Source organism: Saimiri boliviensis, chromosome 2 (assembly GCF_048565385.1).
Source record: "Saimiri boliviensis isolate mSaiBol1 chromosome 2, mSaiBol1.pri, whole genome shotgun sequence".
In the NCBI taxonomy this organism is placed as follows: Eukaryota; Metazoa; Chordata; class Mammalia; order Primates; family Cebidae; genus Saimiri; species Saimiri boliviensis.
Window position 1 is genome coordinate 31,411,290 of NC_133450.1, and position 20,753 is coordinate 31,432,042.

At 42.5% G+C, this 20,753-nt stretch overlaps 1 protein-coding gene across 8 annotated transcripts in view; it reads right to left on the reverse strand.

Moving 5' to 3' along the window:
* Positions 1-20,753, reverse strand: part of RGS6 (regulator of G protein signaling 6) — a 634,950-nt gene that overhangs the window by 204,272 nt on the left and 409,925 nt on the right. For all 8 annotated transcript variants that reach the window (XM_039469182.2, XM_074393036.1, XM_074393035.1 and 5 more), the window contains exon 3: positions 6,765-6,864. In XM_039469182.2, coding sequence (XP_039325116.2) covers positions 6,765-6,864 — 100 coding nt within the window. The remainder of the gene's footprint in view (positions 1-6,764; positions 6,865-20,753) is intronic.

The window sequence follows — 20,753 nt, forward strand, 5'->3', positions numbered from 1 at the left end:
CTCCCACATTCTATATCTGATCAATCCCCTAATACTGTCTGTTCTACTGTATTAGTCTGTTCTCATGCTGCCAATAAGGACATACCTAAGATAGGCAGATGAAGGAAAGAGGTTTAATTGACTGACAGTTTAGTGTGGCTGGAAAGACCTCAGGAAACTTATGATCATGGTATAAGGGAAAGCAAACACATCCTTCTTCACATGGCAGGAGCTAGGAGAAGGGCAGAGTGAGGAGGGGGAAAGGCCCGTTATAGAACTATCAGATCTCATTAGAAATCACTGACCATCATGAGACCAGCATGGAGGTAACCAACCCATCATTCAATTTCCTCCCACTGGGTCCCTCCCAAGACATGTGGGGACTCTGGGAACTAAAATTCAAGATGAGATTTGGGTAGGGGCACAGCCAAACCATATAATTCCACCCTTAGCCCCTCCAAAATCTCATGTCATCACATTTCAAAATGCAATCATCCTTTCCCAACAGTCCCCCAAAGTTTTAACTCATTCCAGCATTAACCCAAAAGTCCAAGTCCCAAATCTCATCTGAGACAAGGCAAGTCCCTTCTGCTTATGAGCTGGTAAAATCAAAAGCAAGTTATTTACTTCCTACATACAATGTGGGTACAGGCATTGAGTAAATACACCTGTTCCAAATAGAAAAAGTTGGCCAAAACAAAGGGGCTACAGGCCCCATGCAAGTCTGAAATCCAATAGGTCACTAATTAAAGTTCTGAAATAATCTCCTTTGACTTCATGTCTCATATCCAGATTGTGCTGATGTAAGAGGTGGGCTTCCACTATCTTGGGCAGCTCTGCTCCTGTAACTTTGCAGGCTATAGCCCCCCTCCTGGCTGCTTTCATAGCTGGCATTGAGTGTCTGCAGCTTTTTCAGTTGCACAGTGCAAGCTATTGGTGGACCTACCATTCCTGGGTCTGGAGGACAGTGGCCTTCTTCTAACAACTCCACTAGGCAGTGCCCCAGTGGGGACTCTGTGTGGGGGCTCCAACCCCACATTTCCCTTCTGCACTGCCCTAGCAGAGGTTTTCCATGAGGGCTCCACCCCTGCAGTACACATCTGCCTGGAGATCCAGATGTTTGTATACATCCTCTGAAATCTAGGTGGAGGTTCCGAAATCTCAATTCTTGTCTTCTGTGCACCCATATGACAAACACCATGTGGAAGCTACCAAGTCTGGAGGCTTGCACCCTTTGAAGCCATGGCCTGAGCAGTACCTTGGTCCCTTTTAGCTATGGCTGAAGCAGCTGGGTCACGGGGAACTAAGTTCCTAGGCTGCACACAGTAGTGGGGCCCTAGAACCAGTTCAGAAAACCACTTTTTCCTCTTAGACCTCTGGGCCTGTGATGGGAGGGGCTGCCTTGAAGGTCTGTGGCGTGCCTTAGAGACATTTTCCCCACTGTCTTGGCAATTAACATTTGGCTCCTCCTTACTTATGCAAATTTCTGCAGCCAGCTTGAATTTTTCCTTAGAAAATGGTTTTTTCTTTTCTACTGGTTCATCATTGTGCAAATTTTCCAAACTTTTATTCTCTCTTGTGTCCATAGGTGTCAAGTATCACCTCTTGAACACTTTCCACTTAGACATTCTTTGATAGATACCCCAAATCATCTCTCTCAGGTTGAAAGTTCCACAAATCTCTAGGGCAGGAGGAAAATGCTACCAGACTCTTTGCTATAGCATAATGAGAGTTACCTTTGATCCAGTTCCTAACAAATTCCTCATCTCATCTCCATCTGAGACCACCTCAGCCTGGACTTCATTGTTCATATAATTATCAGTACTTTGGTCAAAGCCATTCAACAAGTCTCTAGGAAGTTCCAAACTTTCCCACATCTTCCTGTCTTCTGAGCCCCCCCAAGTCTCTGGGAAGTTCCAAACTTTCCCACATTTTCTTGTCTTTTTCTGAGCCCTTCCAACTGTTCCAACCTCTACCTGTCACCGAGTCCAAAGATGCTTCCATTTTTTTTTTTTTTTTTGAGAAAGGGTCTCACAGACTGGGGTGAATTGGTGCAAACTCAGCTCATGGCAACTTCTGCCATCCAGGCTCAAGTGATTCTCCTGCCTCAGCCTCCAAAGTAGCTGAGATTACAGGTGTGTGCTACTACCATTGGCTAATTTTTGTATTTTTAGTAGAGATGGGGTTTCACTATGTTGGCCAGGCTGGACTTGAACTCCTGACCTCAAATGATCCATCTGCCATGGCCTCCCAAAGTGCTGAGATTACAGGCATGAGCCACCACACCTGGCTGCTTCCACACTTTCAAGTATCTTTACATGCATGCCCCACTCTCTGGTACCAATTTACTGTGTCAGTCCATTCTCATATTGCTAATAAAGACATATCCAAGACTGGGTGATTTATAAAGGACAGAGGTTTAATTGACTTACAGTCCAGCACAGCTGGGGAGGCCTCAGGAAACTTAAAATCCATGGCAGAAGGGGAAGCAAATATATCCTTCTTCACATTAAAGCAGCAAGGAGAAATGCAGAGCAAAGATGGGGAAAAGCCCCTTATGAAACCATCAGATCTTGTTTGAACTCACTCACTATCATGAGAACAGCATAGAGGTAACCATCCCTTCCCTGATATGTGGGAATTATGGGGACTGTTATATAACTCAAGATGAGATTTGGGTGAGGACACAGCCAAACCATATCATCTACCTTCAGACTTGAATCAGAATCTGACTACTTCACACATCTCCAGTGCTAACAGCTTAATGTATTAGGCCATTTTCACACTGTTATGAAGAATACTTTAAGACTAGCTAATTTATAAAGGAAAGAGGATTTATTGACTCACAGTTTCAGATGGCTGGGAGGCCTCAGGAAACTTACAATCCTGGCAGAAGGTAGAGGGGAAACAAGGCATGTCTTATATGACAGCAGGAGAGAGAGAGAGAGTAAGGGGAAATGCCACACTTTTAAACCATCAGATCTTGTGTGAACTCACTTGCTATCATGAGAACAGCATGGGGGAACCACTCCCATGATCTGACCATCTACCACCAGGTCCCTCCCTTGACATATGGAGATTATAATTTAAGATGAGATTTGAGTGGGGACACAGAGCCAAACAATACACCTAGTCTGAGTCACCATTTTAATAATAGCCTCCTATTTGGCACCAAAAATCCTCAATCCCCCAGGGAATTCTGAATACAATAGGGTAATCTCATTGAAAGGTAAGTCAGAGCATGTCAGGCCATGTGCAAAATCCTGCAGTGGTAAGAGGCTAAGTGATCTAGCTCACCATTCTCATGTGGCTTCATCCCTGCTCTTATTTTCTTGACTCTATTTCAGCTACCCTGGCTCCTCCTCACAGATCCTCAATACTCCAGGAAGTCTCCCGACTTGGGCACTGAGCTCTGGCTGTCTGGAATGCTATTTCCCTCAATATCCATATGATTCAATCCCTTATCTCCTTTCCATCTTTACTCAAATGTCATCTTCTCAAGGAGCTCTTCCTTGAATACCTATTCCAAAATTGCAACATTCAAAACTCCCCATCCTTTTTGCGTATTTTATTTTTTCTCCTTGGCCTTTATCACTACCTAAAATTCTGCAAGTTTTCCTTACTTATTTCCTCCTCTACCAGAATATAAATTCCATGAGGGTAGAACTTTTTATCTGTTTCATTTAATTCTCAATCTCAAGTCCTTAACAATGCTTTGAGAATAGTTAACACTCAATAAATATCTAAATGAATAAATAAGAAATGAATGACCAAGCATATTGTAAAAAGAACCAGAGGAAATTTTAGAAATAAAAAATAATTGAAATTACATACCTAAAACCTGGATTAAAGGGATAATTAGTTTTCAAAGAAAGGCAGGATTTCAACAAAAGGGAGATATTTCATGGCTCATTTATGAGGCTAGCATAAATTTGATACCAAAACCAGAAACTATGGTAAGAAAAACAGCAGACGAATGTGGCCCACGAAATAGATACAAAAATCTTAAACATTATTGAACAAAATCTAGCCATGTGAAAAATAATATAGTAAAATTACATACATAATATATATGTATAATAGTAAAATTCCACTTACATAAAATTTTAAATTAGAAAACACTAACAATACAAGTATCCTTCATTACCCAAATCTATTTGGGATCTGTTTAGGACTGAATGTGTCTCCTCCAAATTTATATGTTGAAATCTAATCCCCAATGGCATTAGGAGGTCTTTGGGGGGTTTATGAAGGAGCACCCCTCATGAATGGAATTATTACCTTATACAGAGAGGCCAGAGACCTTTCTAGCTCTTTCCACAAAATGAGGATACAACAAAAGTCAGCAGTCTACAACCTGGAATGGGCTCTTACTAGAACTCATGATGGCAACCCCATCTCGAACTTCCAGCCTCCAGAACAGTGAGACATAAATTTCTGTTCTTTATAAGCCACCCAGTGTAAGGTGCTTTGTTCTAGCAGCCTGAGTTGAGTAAGACAGAACCTTAGTTCAAATAGTGACAATCTCAATAATGAGTTGGGGTACTTATGAGTACTTGAACTGGGTCTATTTATTTTTTAAGTTAATATACAGTAATACTGACTCTGTGTGTGAGTGTGTGTGCATCCTGTTCCATGAATTTTTGTTGTTGTTGCTGTTATTGAGACAGAGTCTCGCTCTGTAAGCCTAGGCTGGAGTGTAGTGGCACAATTTTGGCTCACTGCAACCTCTACCTCTCCCAGCTTCAAGTGATTCCCCTGCCTCAGCCTCCCGAGTAGGTGAGACTACAGACACACACCACCACAGCCAACTAATTTTTGTATTTTGTAGTAAAGATGGGGTTTTGCCATGTTGGCCAGGGTGATTTCAATCTCCTGATAGGTGATCCACCCTGCTCAGCCTCCTAAAGTGCCAAGATTACAGGCATGAGCCATCATGCCCAGCCTGTTCCATGAATTTTGGCCTGTAGAGACAGTCATGTTACCATCACCACAATCAGTACACAGAAATGTTCTATCGTCTTATAAAACTCCCTCCTGCTGTTTTTTTGTAGCCACACTTGCCCTGCAACTGCCAGTCTATGGAAATCACTGATCTATTCTCTATCACTATAGTTTTGTGATGTATAGAATGTGGTATATAGGAAAGCACATAGCATGTAACCTTTGAGACTGGCTTCTGTCACTCAGAAAAATGACCTAGAGATTAATCCAAGTTGCTGCTGGTATCAACAGTTCCCTGGCTTTATTGCTAAGTATGGAGAGACCACAGTTTGTTTATCCATTTACCCCATTCATTGAAGGACATTTGGGTTGTTTGGAGATTATGAATAAGATTGCTATATTCCTCAGTATACTTCAAAAACAAGTTGCTATAAACACTTACATACAAGTTTTTGGGTAAACACAAGTTTTCATTTCTCTTGGATAAATACTCAAGAGTGGAACTGCTGGCTCATATGGTAAGAATACGTTTAACTTTGTAAGAAAGTGCCAAACTATTTCCCAAAGTAGCTGCACAATTTTGCATTCCTATTAGCAATATGTGAGAGTTCCAGTTGCTTCACATCCTCACCAGCAATCGCTACTATCAATATTTTTATTTTTAGCCATTCTAAAAGGTATAAAGTGAAAACTAAGTCCTTCTGGTTACTGAATTTTGAAAAGCATACAGGCAGATTAAGAGATTTATCTCAAACGCTATCTTAATTTACTTGGTTACTTGTTTGGATAGCAAAAGATGCATGCCTAGGTAGTAAAACTATGAAGAAAACAATGAATTGATTAGTATATGAGCAGACAGTGTTTAGGGAAGTGGATGTAATACAGTAGATACACTGGGGGGCTCTAAGATATTGATAACATGTTCTTGATAAGGCAGGATGGTAGATACATGTGATGTGTTTTAATATTCTTGAACTGCCCATGTGTTTGATATATTTCACAATACAAAATTTTAAAAGAAAGATGAACACACACAAAACATAATACAAGGAATGAAAAATATTTTAAAACCTCTCTTTCAGGACTTCAAGTACACTGAGTTAAAAAACTGAAAAGAAAAGCATTTTGTAGAATTTGAACATAACACTTTCTTTTTTTTTAGGTACAAGTTTTAATTGGATCATTTTTTGGTCCAGTTAGCTTAGATTCATCACATGCTTTTACTCCTGCACAATTAGTCAACATAGTTATTCAGAACCTGGTCTATAAACTGCACTGTGTCATTGCTGTGTCTAGTGCTAATGAAATGTAAAGTATGTCCTTCGTTCTCAAGGATCTTATTAAGTACCTGGGCAAACAAAATGAATAACCTGAAGTACATCATATCATACCACCGTTAAAATCTTTCAGTGAGTCTCTGTTATAATTAGCATTCTGCATTCAATAAGGCTTCTTTCATTCCCCATCCCATCCCTTAGCATGTTTTTTTTTTTTTTTTTTTTTTTTTGAGAGACGCAGTCTTGCTCGGTCACACACTTTCTTAAAAACCTGTTTAAACTTAATATCTTTAATATTTCGGTGCCTGCGTATATCCCACAGGCAAAGTTGCTAATGGGCCACTTTATTAAGGGGCTTATTTATTTCCAGAGGCCTCAATCTACATGCATTCGAAGGGCTGGTCATGGTAAAGTCATTCCTAATGACAGCCAACAAGTAGCTTCTTCTTAGAACTAAGAACTAAGACTGACTCAAGAAACATTCAGACATCCCATCAGGCCACAATCCAGACTTATGACTCTTTGGTAGTTCTGATTGTTACCAGCCCCGGAAGGGGGTGTTACCTGTGACAACGCTGGGGATTTTGGAGAGAAAGCTCTTGACTGTTCTGATGGGTACACCCCCTGTCTTGTCATCTTGCATCTTTGTAATGATGTCTTCAATCTGCAAGAGGTTCAAAAAAGAAGTGTTATTGTCTCCCATAATGTAATTGTAAATGCTGCCTTTTTAAACAGCTCAAATGTGTAAACTTGGACGTCAACAACATATCAGAAAAGGCTCCCATCTAATCCCTCAATAAATACGGTATTTGCTATCTACCACGTGCTGGGTATAGGGAGGTCTGAAATATACATACAGAGCCTAAGTCATGTCCTGGAACAAGTTCCCAGTTCTACAAGGTATGGAGGAAGAAATATATTAGGATTCTTGATGGGATCCAACATATAATTCAGTATGTATGCGATCACAGTCTCCTTTCCCAAATTGGGTTTATATATAGGTTGAAACATATGAAATTTCTACATTCAACCCCCACCCCTTTCACAAAGGTAATTTCTTATGATTCAACCTAATATGTTGATCTAGATTAACATGCTGCTATTGCAAATTGCAGACAGGGCTACCTTTGGGATCAGAGAAGAATACATCTAGAGTCACATGAGAGAAAAACAAGACATGGAAAGCTCTGATTTGAAGAAGCTGGAAAACAGGTCTCAGTGGTCATAAGTGGTGAGGTGTGGATAGCTATTTGAGCCCGTACTAAGGTGGGCAAGGATGGGATCTTCTTTTGGTAAGACCAGGCTACCAGGAGAAAAGATCACAGTGGGCTGTGACATCTTACTGGGGAAAACAGAACAGAGAATGAGGATGGACTGATAATGGTGTAGGTGCCTAAATTGGGAAACCAATTTTTAGCTAATAATTTACAAGCCAGAGTCATTTCCTGATCAGAAATATTCAGAACAGGGTACAGGAAAAATTCTGTATTAAGGACAGATCTTTCTGTTTGGGGAAGGGAGAGCAACTGAAGGGGAGAAACTAGTGTTTACTATTAGCACGTTTTATTTTCCTAACCAATAGAAATATCTTCAAAACACCAGGATGGAGTCTCTGAATGAGTCCTTAATAGAGGCTCCTAAGGCTAGAAATGAGTCTTACAGCTCACTTATTCTAACATACCACTATTGCAACTTGATGTTAAGTGATTTACTCGGAGACATATGCCTAATAACTTGTTAGAGACAAAGTTAGGGTGTCGCATGACATCATCATCATCACTAAGCCAAAATATGTTAACAATTTATTACATACAAGGTACTATTCTAAGTGTTATACACACATTATCCTGTTTAGTCCTCATAATTACTTCGTAACATAGATTCTACTATTATCTCCACTTTTTCATATAAAGTAATGAACATTTAGTGAGGTGCATCAATCAGGGTAGGGTGGATTAAGTTATGGTAGCAAATAACCCCCCAGATGTCAATGGCTAAGCACAAAGGTTATTTCTGTCTCGTGCTATATGTCTAGTGCAGGTCAATAGGGGAACTCTGCTCATTGGAGTTACGTCACCTTGCATGTTGCTGGTCACTGTGTCAGAAGAGAGAATTCTGGAGCATTTCTCACTGGGTATTAAACAATATAATCCAGAAGTTACATAAAGCATGTTTGTTCACAATCCTTTGGCCAGAACTGATCACATAGCACCACCCAACCACAAAGGAGCCAGGGACTCCATCCTCTGGGTGCCAGGAGGAAAGGGAACTGAAGATCTGTGATGAACATGAGTGACCATTGCAGAGGTTAAATAACCTTTGCAGGGACACACAGCTACCCAGGTGTGCAGCCAAGTTTGAATCTAGCCATAGATCCCAGAATGGAATCTAAACCCTGAGCCATTCTGCCAACAGTAAGATTCCTGGAAAATCAGCCAAGCATGGAAACCATTCTCACTGGATTCTTCTGGGTTTCTCTAAGAAGTACCGAAAGCGAAAAAGAATCCTTAGCTCCCAGCCCTTCAGAGGGTAGATGAGTGTCATGCTAGAAAAAAAAAAAAAAAGTCATTCTCTGAAGACCTTAATTCTGTTAAATGAAAACTGAAGAGGGGGTTTTATCCTAATTCATGTTAATAATCTCAGTGACTGCTGGCCTTTTGTCTCCTAAACTCAACCCAACAATTGAGAGCAGTTTGAGTATTATCTGATAGCCAAGGAGAGCTATTCCTAGAAAAATGGTCACATTTTCAAGGTAATTTATGCATTTGATCTAGGATATTATTTGAAACCAGAAGTATCAGTTACATTGAAGGTTTCTATGAAAATGGCCAGAAAAATCATTGGGAATTGGAAGGAATCCAACAATTCGATTCAGGCAGACCCCTGAGTGGACCTTATTTGGTAATGATTTACACCTCTGCTGCTGTTGGCTGGATTTGAAGGACTGGCTCTGTGACTTCTTTTTCCTCCACTCAGTTTAGTTATCTCACCACACAACTGAATCTTAGAAGGCTCATTTACTAAAGAGGTCCTATCTCCTTATGTTGGTCCCACAATGTACTAAGAAGTACATCATTCATCAGGGGTCACAGCTAGATCAAAAGGACAATCCCCTCAACTAACAAACAGGAGACTGCACTCCAGGAATAGTCTGCAACATCACAGGTGTGGAAGAAGGAAGGATTGACCCCCAATTTCTGACTCTGCCATGGTATTAACAGATACCTGAATACCTGCCCTGGCCTCATGGTGAGCAGAGTCTACCTCTTCTCTTTTGGGTTTGGCCATGTGATTTGCCTGGCTACTGGGGTATTATTGAACATGATAGGAACAGAGACTTGCTATGTACTGCATGGCTGCAGTCATTCTCTTCTCTTGCCCTCTTACCATGAGAAAAACATGCCTCAGATAGTTGTTATTCCAAGAAAGATGAGCGATGTCTGGAGCAAATGGCACTGAACCCATTGCTAGATCAGCCAAACTCAGCTGGCCCGTAGACTCATGAGTAAGAAATAAATGCTTATTTTCGTAGATCACAAAGTTTTAAGTGGTTTGCTCTACAGCAAAATTATGACACAACAAGGCTCTGAGAAAAAAGCATTTATCAGAAATTTCTGAAGCCACAACAAATACTTGACAATCAGAGTCAGTGAATTATAGAATTGGGGTATCTCTCAATCAACCTTTCTAAGAATGCAATTATTCAATTTATTAACCACCCATCTATTTAAAAACTCGTAGGGACTACATATACTATTTAGGCAGTCCATTCCTTTGCTGTGTCAGACAAATTTTTGGTGTTGTTGTATTTGATTCTTGAGCACTGTCCACTACAATATCAGCTAATAATGCTCTCTGAAGTTCCTTGTCATGGTTTCTGGAGAATTCCCAAGAGTACAGACCCAATGAAAATTACAAGTGGGCTCTCAGGAACTGATAAAAATAATTACAAATCTTTTTTGAACATCTATTTTATGATCGATACTTTCCTAGTATTTTAAATATTTGATTCTTTAGTCATAAAAGTTATTTAATAAAGACACTGAAATTGAGGCTCAGAAAGGTCAAGCAATTTATCCAAGCTAGTAAGCTGGTAAGCGGCAAAGCCAGGATTCCTACTCACATCTTCCTGACTCCGAAGTACAGCCCAGTTTATCCAATCTAAAGTTCATCTTCTATTTCTCAGACATTTAGAAAAACTTGTTTACAACCCTTCTCTGGGTAGTGTGACTGGGAGGTTCATCCATGAGGGCAGCTCCTGGAAGGTCATGTTCAGAGGCATGAACCCAGTGAGTGGCCCAGAGACGGGCTGATCCTAGAAACCTTACTTCTCCTAGCGCCATATGCCAAGGTTACTGCTTTGTTTGCTGTGGATTCCAGGGTGAGCTCCAGTGGAGTCTGGAGTTGGCCCCTTACACTACACAACCCATTAAGTCTTGAGCTGAACCTGGCACCCAAAGAGAGCTTTTAGTCTCAGTGCCACCTGGTAGACTCTGAATTCTTAACCTTTTTGCCTATAGTATTTTTAATTCATTTCTTCCTTGCTGGACAATGACTGTAATTTATTTTACCTTACAAAAGGGGCAACTCTTTGTCTATGGCCTTAGTAGTTGATTAAAAATACAGAACAGAGGCATACATACATAGCCTCTCATCTCCCTCCTTAGATTCAAAGCCTTTTTTTAGGCAGAGATTATAGTTGGGTTTTCATTTTCGTTTTCTTAGTTAACGTGAGTTGAGTATCCACTCTGGGCCGGGTGCTGCTTTAAGAGCTTTACCTTATAAACTCACTGAATTCTCACAGGAGGTAGATTATTGTATCCCCATTTTATAGGCAAGGGAACAAAGATTCATCTTTGTGTCTTCACCCAAAGCCTGCCAACAACCTTTTCAGACACAAGGCACTTAATACCATTTGCATCGAAGGGAAAGTTTAGCGCAGGCCTAAAAGGGCAGAGGAGGATGCAGAGAAATTGATCCAGATAATCAGATTCTCAACCATCTCATGATTTATTTCTTCCAAGTGAATGCTGCTGTCTTGCTGTGCAGCGCTCTCTCCCTTTGTCCCACGGGTTTGGTTAGATTTATCCTCCACTGGTAGATCATAGCTTCTGGGTCAGGGATGGGGTGACGGGAAGGTATAGAGACTTATGTTTTCCTGATTGTTCAGTTCCTTCTAATGTCTGACACCTTTTGTTCTTAAAGAAGAGCAAAATCAATTCCCCGACATCTTTTAAGATGAAGTTCTGTGTCATTAGGAAGGCTGTTTAGACTTAAGGGTCACTGTGCCCATCAATAAGCAGGTGGCCTTTATCTGACAGCCAAATGATGCAGAGAAACCACTTGGCCAGCTCAGCTGGTTCTGCCTGGGTGGGCCAAGCCATGAGAACATCCTTCTTCAAGGAGTTCAAAGCTCAGCACTGACAGGCAGGTAAAACATTCTTCCAAACAGCAGGGCACTGGAAACCATTATGCCATAGAGTGGGTTTTCTTTTAAATGAGAAATACATAAAGGTAGATATAATTCACCGAAATAGCCCCAAGAGTGTGTGAAAGGAGTGAGGAGAAGCAATCTTCTCTTTACAAACCAAAGCCACAGAGGGGCAGTAGGAAGAACATGGGGAAGAACCCAGGAGACTGGCTGGCCTCAGCTTCTCCCACGTGCTGTGTTGACCTGGGACAAGTTGCTTCACCTCTCTGGACTTCACTTTTCTCAACCCTACAGGGATAGGCGTGGTTGCTAAACTGAGGTTTCTCATTCTCAAACTGGAGAGACTTCTCTGACTTGACAATGTAAAACTCTGTCTGAGAGGGAAGGGCAGGACAGGAAGCCAGGTCTCTGGGCTCTTCTTCTCCACGCTGTCTGTCTTACCAGGTGGATTCACATAGAACAGGTCCCTGCGCTAAGAGGTGCAAGGTGGGGGAAGTATGTTGGGCAGGACTGGGGAGTTTCTGATGCTTCCAGAAACTGCGCTAGGCAGATGGCATCAGAAACCAGACAGAGCTCTGACCCAGAGAGGCCCTCACACTGCTCCTTCTTCATCAGCCCATGCCCCTTGTCTCTGCTTGTACCCGTGACATTCCTAACAGAAATGACGAAGGGCAATATTAGTTTTGTTTCCATAAATTAATGATCCAATGAGCTAATTTATTTAGCGCCTTCAATTTTTCCCCAGTGGAGACTTTAAAAACTTACAGTGTAGCAAACTATATCGGGATTAAAAAAAAAAAAAAAATCCACCACGACTTCAACAAAGCAGCATAGTATGCCTCAAGCATGAAGGTTCTTTTTACTGAAGCATTTCATCTTGACTTTGCAATCAATTGCCTGTTTCTAGCTACTAATGACCGTCACTTCGGAGTCTGCCTTTCACTAAAAACCCCTTCTGTTTTGCTGTCTGCAAATGAGTGAAACTGATTCCTCGGACACCATCTTATCAGCCCAGAGGCAGAAATCTGAGCTGACTAATGATAATTATATTTCTTAATCCAAAATGTGCACGCTTCATTGTGCAGGCTCTGCCCAGTATGTGTTCCAAAAGATCAGGCCATTTCTCTTTTTTATTTTTAAAGACACAGTGTGTTGCTATTTCCGACTCTTGCACGTATTTGGGTTATGTACTGGCTTAGTGGACATTCACTGAGCACCTCCCAAGTGCCAGGCACTGTGTTCATTTCTACAGTTACGCAAATAGTAGAAGACAGAATCTGTTCTTCCTCATGGACTAAAACATTTCAGAGTGACCTGGGGATCTAGGCTTACAGTTAAGGCTGTGTTGGAGGCTGAAGAGCTAAGCATGGGTTCCAAGGTGGCTGGAAGTGAAACACTAAGGAATGCCACTGCAGGCCCATGGAAGGAAACCGTCAAGTCTCCCTTCCTTTTTCCCTGCCTCTTTTATCATCCCATTCACAGGCTGCGATTTCAGTGGCACAAGGGGAATTTGGGGATTCCACCTGCTAACTACGACAGTGATCAAAATGCCTATTAATTTGTTTTCAGCTAAGCCTATGTTTGGACTGTTGTATCTGTTTAGAATGCTTTTAATGGAAAGTAACAACCACAACAAATCCAACTTCCAAAGATGGGGGCTGACATTTTCCACATAACACACAGTTCATATGTGGGTGGTGCTGACGTGGCTGCAGAGGCTCGAGTCTACAAACACCACCATCTTGGGCATTCCCTCGCGGTTGCCTGACAGCTGCCCAGCTCTGGTCATCCCTTCTCTGCGAAAGGTGGGAAGTGGGGAGGGGGAACAGCTGCACTCATTCCTTTTATCAGGTAGAGCACATTCCTTCCCAGAAGACCTCAACAGATCGCTGCTCAAGTCTCAGGCCAGAGCAGGATCACACGACTATGCTGAGCCGCACAGGAGGTGGGGAAGAAGGTATTTAACTTTTCCAGCATCTATACCACATGGAAGCAGGGAAAGAGAAGAATGGAAATGGGTTAACTATGTAACACTGTCTGCCATGAGACCCTGTGTTAAAGAACACTCATATAGGATGGTTGGGCAGGCCCCGAAGCCTCTCTGATCTGTTTCCCACACTGCAGCCTGTGTGATACTCTTAAGAGGGAAAATCTGAGGGGAGGGATATCACTAAGAAAAATAACTAATGTAGATGACAGGGTGAAGGATGCAGGAAGCCACCATGGCACGTGTATAACTGTGTAGCAAACCTGCACATTCCACATATGTACACCAGAACTTAAAGAATAATTTAAAAAGGGGAAATCTGATCATTTAACTCCCCTACTTAAAAATCTGCCCATGGTATCCCGGTGCTTATCCTGTTATAAGCTCTTATTAAACCCTCTGTGTTTTCTCCACATCAACAATCGCTCTAATTTGCATTTATGTCTCCCATTGGAGTGTTTCTATCTCCTGTTAGAGTACCTAATAATAGGTACTCAGTAACTATTTCTTGAATGACTGTATCAATGAATGAATGAACAAATGAATGACATGAGTGCTATATTCTTAAAGAACTTTATCTTAGATTCCAGCATTCAGTGAGACTCAATATATTAAAAGGGTCTTGGGGGTGGTGATGTCTGCAATTTACAGTAAATTCAGTATTTACACTTAAGATCATTTTGCTTTGGGAATGGGTTCCATAAACAAAACTCAAGATTTCATGAACCTTAGCAACAATGTTCAAGGAAAAGCTCCAAAGGCATCCATGTACCAGTTGAGTGGGGGGGCCGGTTCCCCAATGTACTGTGCCTGACATTACCAGGGGCAGGAGCACCAGGGCAGATGGATGAGGCAGCATTATTTGTTTTGTCCCCTGGAGGCTTACTTTTACAGTTTTAATATCGCCATATGGAGTGCTTCATAAATTACTTTTCTGAAAAACATTTCATTTTCTTTCATTTAATTGGAGAGAAAAGCAGACAAGAATGACCTTCTAAGTCTGAGATCAAATGGCTTGTTGCTACCTTAGGGAAAATGTCTTTCCCCTGAGCTTGGCTAGAATAGCCAAGCCTTAAAAGGCATCATCTTTCTTGTTTAAGAATCTGTTGTTGGCTTTGCAGTATGAGTGGAGCAAGTCCTTTGGTCACACCCCAGACTGAGGAATCTCTGACTGCAGACGGCCACCAGCAATGTAGATGAAGACAAGAGAAAGTGGCTGATGAAACATTCTAGCAACTGCAGAAGATCTAACATCTCTTCATTCTAATCTCCTCAAGTTACCTGAATTTGAGTGTGTCATCTGCTCCTTGTTGGGAACCATCCCTTCTTTAAAGAAAAACATGCTGATATTTGAGAAGGGTAAATTGTTCAAGGCCAAGTGAGACTGTTGAATAAATGAGATTATTGGCATGAACCGGAGCTGGCTCCCTGGATCACCTCACCAGCTGGCCAGGGCAGCTGCCAGGGAGGCCTCAGCTCACCTAAGGCTTTAGCTGAGTGGAAGAAGATGCAGAAAACGGGGCCATATCATAAGCAGTAAAGTTTAATACACACTAGAGAAGGCAGAAAAATGTTCCCCCAAAAGAGATCCGTGTCCTAATCCCTGGAATCTATGAATATGTGACCTCATATGGCAAACGGGACTTTGTAGATGTAATTAAGTTTAAGGACCTTAAGATGGGAGATGACCCTGGTTATCTAGGGTAGGCTCAGTGAATCACATGAGTCCTTGAAAGCAGAAGACCTTTCCCAGCTGTAGTTGGTTAGAGACAGATGTGATCATGGAAAAGGAGTCAGATAGATGAGGCTTTGCTGATTTTGAAGACGGAGGAAGGGGCCACAAGCCAAGGAATGCAGGCAGCTCCTGGAAGTTGGAAAAGGCGAGAACAGATTCTCCCTTAGGGCCTCCAGAAAGAAACACAGTCCTGCTAGCACCTTAATTTTAGTCCAGTGAGATCCTTCCAGGTTTCTGACCTTCAGAATTATAAGATAATACATTCATGTTGTTTACAACCATTAAGCATCTAGTAATTTGTTATAGCAGCAACAGAAAATGAATACACACAGTGATTCCCATCCACTAGTAAATCTTTGGCTAATCAGTATTCCACATTGCTTCCAAAACAGATTAGTATGCATTTCTCCTTTTGGGCAGGCAGTGGGTGGATTTCCCCATACTCTGTGGCTCTCTCTTCCCTTCCAAACAGCTTAATGGCCAAACCAATCACCATCCAGGACCTGTGGCAGCCCACTTGCGGAAGATGTCAGGGATGATGACAGGGAAGATGCCTGTCTGTGAATACTAAGCCACTGCCTCCATGGCATTTTCAGCGCTGCATTTTTTTTTATTTTTGGTTTGTCTGGGATCAATTAGATGGGTGGCTTAGAGGTTATTTCTGGGAGTTTTTTTTTTTTTTTTTTTTTTTGAGATGGAGCCTTTGTTGCCCAGGCTGGAGTGCAGTAGCATAACCTCAGCTAACTGCAGCCTACACCTCCCAAGTACAAGTGATTCTCCAACCTCAGCAGTCCAAGTAGCCAGGATTACAGGCATCCACCACCATGCTTAATTTTTTTTTTAAAGACAGAGTCTTGCTTTGTCACCCAGGCTAGAGTGTAGTGGTCTGATCTTGGCTCACTGCAACCGCCCAGGTTTAAGCAATTCTCCTGCCTCAGCCTCCCGAGTAGCTGGGATTATAGGCGTGGGCCACCAAGCCCGACTAAGTTTTATATTTTTGGTAGGGACAAGGTTTCACCATGTTGGCCAAGCTGGTCTTGAACTCCTGACCTCAAGTGATCTGCCACCTCAGACTCCATAAGTTCTGGGATCACAACTGTGAGCCACCAAACCTGGCCTCTGGGAGCTTCTTAATTGGGTCACAGTAGCCTATTTAAGCATCATAAGCATAAAAAAGCATGTTTTTTAATTTCTCATCTCACATTTTACCCAGCCCATTTTGTAACCCAGCTCACCAAGGAGAATTGTATATGGAATACCATGTGGCACTCTAGCCCAAATAATTCAGCCAGCACTGTGAAAGGCTCTACATTTTAGCATAAGGCCTTTAATATTAAGGTTCTACAAAAATATCACCTTTCCCTTACTGCTACAGAGAGGTCAATAACCTTGTTTCCAAAGAAAAACATGTCCTTCTAGTGTCCTGGACTATTACTACAATTTCTTCCTCCTGGAAAAGGGCAAGGGACATAACATCTCATCCTCCCTCTGACCCCAAGGACACCCTGGACTCTAGGATCACTCATCCTTTCTGGTTTACTTCCTGTCCAACCCTTCCTCAAACCAAACAAGTGAACTAGCAACTAGAGTGAGTTTGAGGGGCTTGGAATAATTGATGTAAATTATCTCTTCAGTGCAAACCTGCTATGGTTTCTTCCTATGGCTACAAAATAAATGCCAAGTTCCCGACTATGGAATTCAAGGTCCCCCATCATTTGGCATCACCCACCTTTCCAGCACCACCACTTCTCCCAGCCCATTTTGCTTCCGGATATACATACCTGCAAACCCCTCCTACATCTGCCTTTGCTGGCTGTGCTCGTCATTCACCCACAACAAACACGCCCAGATGCTTGTCCTTAGTCTAGGCCCTGCTCAAAAGCTGCTTCCCCTAGGAAACTCCTCCTTGATATTCCAATACCTGCATCCATGTGTATTATACATGTTATTATGGTTTGGCCCTGTGTCCCCACCCAAATCTCATGTTGAATTTTAATCCCCAGTGTTGGAGGAGAGGCCTGGTGGGAGGTGAGTGAATCACGAAGGCCGACCTTCCTTTTGCTGTTCTCCTGAAAGTGAGTGAGTTCTCATGAGATCTGGTGTTTAAAGGTGTGTAGCAATTCTCCCTTTGCACTCTTTTCTTCCTTCTGCAGACATGTAAGACGTGACTTCTTCCTCTTCACCTTCCGCTATGACTGTAAGTTTCCTGAGGCCTCCCAAGCCATGCTTCTGGTACAGCCTGTGGAACTGTGAGTCAATTAAACCTCTTTCCTTTATAAATTACCCATTCTCAGGTTCTTTATAGTAGTGCAAGAATGAACTAATACCCATGTCTATATTTTTTATTCCCCTTTCCCATTCCAAGGCTGAGAGGCAAGAACCTGAATCAAGTGTTTCTCCCCCTGCTCCAATCACAAGAGCCACATACTCCTACTTAGGACAAATTTCATTTTCTTTTTCTTTTTCTTTTGAGATGGAATCTTGCTCTATCACCTAGGCTGGAGTGCAGCGGTGTGATCTTGGCTCACGGCAACCTCTGCCTCCTGGGTTCCTGCAATTCTCCTGCCTCAGCTTCCCGAGTAGCTGGGACTACAGGCACACACTGCCACGCCTGACTAATTTTTTGTATTTTAGTAGAGACGAGGTTTTACCATGCTGCCCAGGTTGGTCTTGAACTCCTGAGCTCAGGCAATCCACCAGCCTCAGCCTCCCAAAGTGCTGGGATTATAGGTGTGTGCCACTGCACCCGGCCACCAATTTTGTTTTCTCTGTTACTGAAGTTCTGCTTCTTTCCCTCTGGAACATAACTTTCTGGAGAGAAGAGACAGTTTTCATCTCTGAAGCGCCCCTGATTCTCTACATCTGGACTGCATGAGATGGAAGTAGAGGATAGAAAGGTTCATACCTCTTCCCTAAAAAAAATATTTCAGGGCAATGAGAGAGCCTTTCACAGTGTCCCAGAGTTCTGGAGAGAAGTGCATTTCCAGGTAGAACAAGAAGTGAGAAAAAAGTTTCCTCAGAAGCTGCAAAATCTGTAAAGCCTTGAGAAGGCTTAAAGAGTCTACATCCGAGGCTGTCATCCCAAGGCCCTCCCCTCTGTCTTCACTTTGTCTGCATGTCAAAGTGCTGCCCCCAGATGGCCTACCTCATTTTCTGGAGATCTTCCCAGCCTGCCTGAACCCTAGGGCCCTTGTCTGCCTTGCACAATGACCACTACCCTTCCTCCTGAGGGCTGCTCCTGCTGCCCCTCCTGAGCACAGCTGACTGTGATCCTATGCATTTGGGGCTTCCAATGGCCCCTTGGGACCTGCCTTAAGGAGCCTCCTTCTTTCTACCATTTCCTTAGATGGCAGCCTCCCTGCCCCAGATCTCTTCCCTGGGCCTTTTATTTTTTCACTATGTCATTCTTCATGTTTGATGTCCCAAACTGCTCCATTGAGCACATGAGAGCCACCCCTTGGGGAAGGATACTGAGATAAATTAGAGGGTAGAGAACCCTTCCTGCAATTTATAAGCAGAATCAGGTACAAATGAGTATCAAGGTCAGTCCTGAAGGAGAAGCAGAGGAGAATAATCACTTATTCCAAATATAAATGATATTTGAGCACTCACTGCATCCTAGGTGCTGGGAAACTGGACAGGCAGGGCACTTCCTTTGGCGCTTTCTTATAGCAGAGAGGCCCCTTGAGGATTTTAAATGACTTTTAAAAAGGAGAACAGTCCCCAAGGAGGCCGTGTGGAAGGAGATGCAACCACAAGGCTGATTTCAAGAAATTCCTGCCTGATCCCAGCAGCACCTGAGCTCTAGAACCCCACAGGGGATCCCAGGACAACTCCCTTCCTTTTGTGCTGCCTGAGGCCCAGCAGGAAAGATCCCCTTTTTGGTTTCATGTCTCTTGCCTTTCCTGCTGATTTTTAATGCTGCATCTGAACACACCAGCTCAGGCTCTGCTGCTTTCAGGAGTGCCTTTCCAAGCGACACCAGAGTGCTGTTCTGGCCCTGTAACTGACCGCCCAGAGACCACCATTTCATCTGGGGACTCTGGGTCCTTTTCTCCATGGTGTTCCTACACCATAAAATGCCCTCTGCATTGCCCAACTCCTCACTCTTTTACACAGAAGGAAGCATGACCAAGTCCTCACTGGTCTTTCTGAATTGGCTGGTTTCTTCAATCCAGCCACCAAAGGACTCAATGGAATGGGCTAAGGAGCAATGGCATTTTAGGTCTTTTGTACTGCTATAGCAAAATATCTTTGCCTGGGTAACTTATACATAATAGAAATTTATTACTCATAGTTCTGGAGGCTGGGAAGTGTAAGATCAAGTCATAAACACATTCGGTGTCTGGTGAGGGCTTGGTCTTCTTCATAAATGGCACTTTCCATGTGACCTGATGCGCTGGAAGAGCTAAACAGGCTTCCTCAAGCCCTTTAATAAGAGCTTTAATCCCATTCATGGAGGTAGAACACTAATGACTTAATCACCTCCCAAAGGCTCCACCCACTAATAGTATCACCTTGGGGGCTGATTTTTTTTTTTAAAGACGGGGTTTTACCGTGTTGGTCAGGCTGGTCTTGAACTCCCGACCTCAGGTAATCTGCACACCTTGGCCTCCAAAGTGCTTGGATTACAGGCATGAGCCACTGCACCTGGTGGTGGCTTTCAACATATGAATTGCAGTAGGACACAACATTCTGATTATAGCAAATGTATATTTCATTCTCTATGCTTTACAATGAAAATTACTGAAATATCTCTAATATCCATGAACTAATTTTTATCAATTTTAAAAGATAATAGTTTATTTCTCAAATGTATTTACTTTTTAAAGCTAGCCTTATGTCTAAAATATAAGTGAGCATGCAGGCAAAAGCTCTCAGTGCAGTGGCTGCCACACAGTTATTCACTCCTCAATAATGTTCATTTCCCTTTCCTTCACAATTGATTTTAATTTCGTTTTCTGTATGAAGCAAGTGAATAACCACAGAAGCTTCTATGGCTCCCTTCAGAAGCATATGGTTGGACCTTCTTTTGTGCTGCTCCCTGACAAAGCCCCAGAGGACAGCAGCTGGGATTGGAGACCCACCCTTTCCAAACAGGTATCACCAAAGTCACTTCTAACATAATGAGCCCCACTTTGAATAGGTTTCCAACTATGTAGAAAATGATTATCTCATTAGCCAACTCTGCACTAATTCTGTGCTTCTGATATGGTTTGGCTGTGTCTCTACCCAAGTCTCATCTTGAATTAAAGCTCCCTTAATTCCCACGTGTTATGGGAAGGGCCTAGTGGGAGGTAACTGAATCACGGGGGTGGTTTCCCCATACTGTTCTCGTGGTAGTGACTAAGTCTCACAAGATCTGATGGTTTTCTAAGGGGTTCCCCTTCTGCTTGGCTC